The sequence below is a fragment of the Fulmarus glacialis genome, unplaced genomic scaffold (genome assembly GCF_000690835.1).
Source record: "Fulmarus glacialis isolate BGI_N327 unplaced genomic scaffold, ASM69083v1 scaffold27294, whole genome shotgun sequence".
NCBI classification, from domain to species: Eukaryota; Metazoa; Chordata; class Aves; order Procellariiformes; family Procellariidae; genus Fulmarus; species Fulmarus glacialis.
Window position 1 is genome coordinate 4,443 of NW_009210298.1, and position 3,097 is coordinate 7,539.

Below are 3,097 nucleotides of genomic sequence, written 5' to 3' on the forward strand. Positions count from 1 at the left end.
AAAATTCAACTCCTACAAACAGCTAAAAATCCCACCCCCAACACTGTTACCAACGTTACAGAAATTCTTTGAAGGCATTACTTCATCCTCACAAAGAACAAAGATTTTTCTTCTTTTAAAAAGAGAAGTAGCTGTAATACGTATGGGCACATCTAACGTCAGGGCTTGGACCAGATCAGAGGAAGTCTGCAAGCTTTCCAGCACCCGGCCATGGCCACGTGGCCACCCCTGGGGCAGAGCACACCCCACCGCCCAGCCGGAGTAACATCGCATGGGGCTGGCAGCAAGATCCCCCCGTGCCCAGCTGCAAGGCATTACATTGGTGCAAGTAATAAGCAGAGTGGGAGTGAAAGGAAGGGGTTTTTTTTATATATATATAAATAGAGGCAATATCTAAGGAGGGGAAGTGACTCAGAGGGTCAGAGAGGGAGCAGAACAAGTGGGAAAAAAAAACAGAAGCAGCTTCACCACTGCCAAACGTCCCCAAAGCATGCAGCGTCAGGGCAAAGCAGGGACTCAAGATTAGAAAGGAGGAGGTCGTGGTGGCCAGGGGTGTCAGGGGACAAGGGCTTGAGCAGGAAGGGGTGGAAAGAAGGCTGGGGCCCCACGGGGCAGCCCAGGCTCTCGGGCCAAATCCAGCGAGTTGCTTCTCCAGGCTCAAACTGCCTTCAGCTCCTGCCTGGCTCTGGCACGGGATCCACACAGTAGTCCCAACCAGCGTGAACAAGCAGAGCCCCCAGACGCCCACCAGCCCCACCGCTGTCCCATGCCCAGCCAGGGGCTCACCTCGCCAGCACCCGGCATCCTCAGTGATTCACAGTGATGCCCAGCTTGATTTTCTCTTCATTTTCTACATCATAGACACCCCTCTTGTGACACCTGTGAGGCCAAGCAAAGAGATGCTCAGAGCATGGAGACGTCCCTGCCACCCTCCCCTGCACGTCCTCCTTCCCAGGGACGCGGATCCAATGGCTTAGCCCCGTCCCACTCACCTGAGCATCAGCAGGGCTGCGATGATGACGAGACACAGGGAGGACAGGACGACAGCAATGACGGCCAGGGCCGTGGTGTGGTCGTATGTGCTGGGGGGGTGCTCCACAGGCAGCGAGAGGCCGTGGCATCTCTCTCCATGATATCCTGGCTGGCATCTGGGTGAGAAGAAAAGTCTTCAAGGTTGGTGGTGACCAAGCACAGAAGGTCATTGGGTGATTGGGTTCACAGTGACCAAGCCCAGAAGGTCATTGGGTCCCTCACACCCCCATGGAAAGGAGCTGCCTCTTCGCTCAGCCTTAGCCGCACCCTGCCCGTTCCCCTTGGTCCCCCTCCCCTGAGATGGGAGGTCTGGCATCACCATCACCTCCCTGGTACTGGTAAATTAAGTTTCTCCTGCCCCAAGCACCAAGTGAAGACTCCTAGAAAGGTTGAGCTGACCCCAGTAGAAGGCACTGGGGCCTGTGCTCTTCCCAATTGCCCAGGCAGAGCCAGGCTGCCCAGACCACCTCTGGAAGTGGGAAGTCCCACACAAGGGAGCAGGAGAGGCAGCCAGACCGGAGCTCAGCGCTTCCCTCGGAGCAGGATGTCCCTGCACACCCTGCCAGCCAGAGAGGTGCCACCCCCCTGCAGACTCAGGAGGTTACTCACGTAACAGAAATAACGCTCCCCAGCAGAGCTGTGAGGCTGCCAACCCTCCCCATGAGTCAAAGCGCACTGATGCAGCCAGATATATATCTCTATATATATCCAGTGCCACTGACCCTCAAGCTTATCTCCAAGACAGGGTCTCAGCCCAGCCCTCCTGCCTGGCTCACAACACCACCACATGCCCGCATCACCTCCCAGCCCTGGCAGCAAGGCTGGGCACAGGCAGAGGTGCAGGACTCAGCCTGGCAGCATCCTCAGCCCACCCCGCGCCATGGGGACCAGCCCAAGGAAGCAACGATCCAGGAGACCCTGTGACACAGGCAGCCAGCCACCAAGAGCAGCCACAACCGAGTAACACCAGCCAACAAGAGGCCTCATTATCGGAGGGGACTGGGGCAGTTGGCCGCTGTTCCTAAAAACCATGATGACTCTGGAGAGGTGTCACCCAGGGATGGGCCACCAGGCTGGAGAGCCCCAGCCAGCCCCCAGACTCCTCCTGCTTGCCCGTGTCCAAGGTCCTCCCCCAGCCCCAGGCATCTGGGAAGGGCAGGAGGCTGGGCAGGGGATGCCTGGCTGTCTCAGTCCCAAGCACCCCCAACACAGGGGGTGTTGCACCCCACATTGCGCTGGGTCACCAGCCCAAACTGAGCTAGCAGAGATCTCCTCTTGCTGGCAGTCCTGAGCCCCCTGTACAAGGGCCCAACTTCACAACAGCTTCCAGGCAGAGAGAAACTAAGCGGTTCAAGGAGCTATGCGGAGCCTGATCCCTGCGGATTGCAGGGTGCGAGATCTTGTGGGCACCATAAGCCAGGGAGCTATTATCTTCCCCAGGCTCCGGGCGCAGGGCTGCGTGGCTCAGAGGATTGATAGCAAAGAACAAAGCCTCTTATATATCTGCCAGCTCAACCCCTGCCCACGTCAGCGGGGATCAAGTGTGCACCCCTGGGTATTTCCCGCGGTAGCAGTGCTGGATCCAGGTGCCCTGGCAGCAGGCAAACGCTTTCTCCTCTGCTTGCCTCGTCTAGTCCCTGCTCTCTACCTGCATCCCAGGCGGGTAGGAGGGACACAGCCCTGTCCTTCATCAGGGCCAAGGGACAGCTTGGGCATGGCTTTGGCAGACTGTCCCCAAAGGTGCTACCTCCAATCCGCCTTGCCGGTGCCATGGCAGAAATGCTCCTCCTGCCTGCACCAGTATAGCCCGACAGCCGCGGGAGCCCCGAGCTCTCAGCCAAGGCTGGCAGCAGTGAGGGACAGGGGGACTCAGGGTCAGGATGGGGTCTCACAAACCAGACCTGCAGAAGACCTCTGAACCCCACCGCTGCAGGGATGCTGAGTCTAAGTCCACGGCGGATTTTTGTTGGGGATGGACATTGCTCAAGAAGCACAGGGAAGAGGCCAAGTCAGAGCCATCCCTGCATGGACAGGGAACATGCACTAAAAATATCTCCTCCGCTCT

The 3,097-nt window shown here is 58.2% G+C and overlaps 1 protein-coding gene across 1 annotated transcript in view; it reads right to left on the reverse strand.

Annotated features, from left to right (window-relative positions):
- Window positions 1-785: 785 nt before the first annotated feature.
- The window catches only part of HBEGF (heparin-binding EGF-like growth factor), a gene marked incomplete at its 5' end in the record, with an annotated part of 2,797 nt that continues 485 nt past the window's right edge, over window positions 786-3,097 (reverse strand). The window contains 2 exons of the mRNA XM_009577135.1: window positions 786-879; window positions 993-1,148. Coding sequence (XP_009575430.1) covers window positions 807-879; window positions 993-1,148 — 229 coding nt within the window. The remainder of the gene's footprint in view (window positions 880-992; window positions 1,149-3,097) is intronic.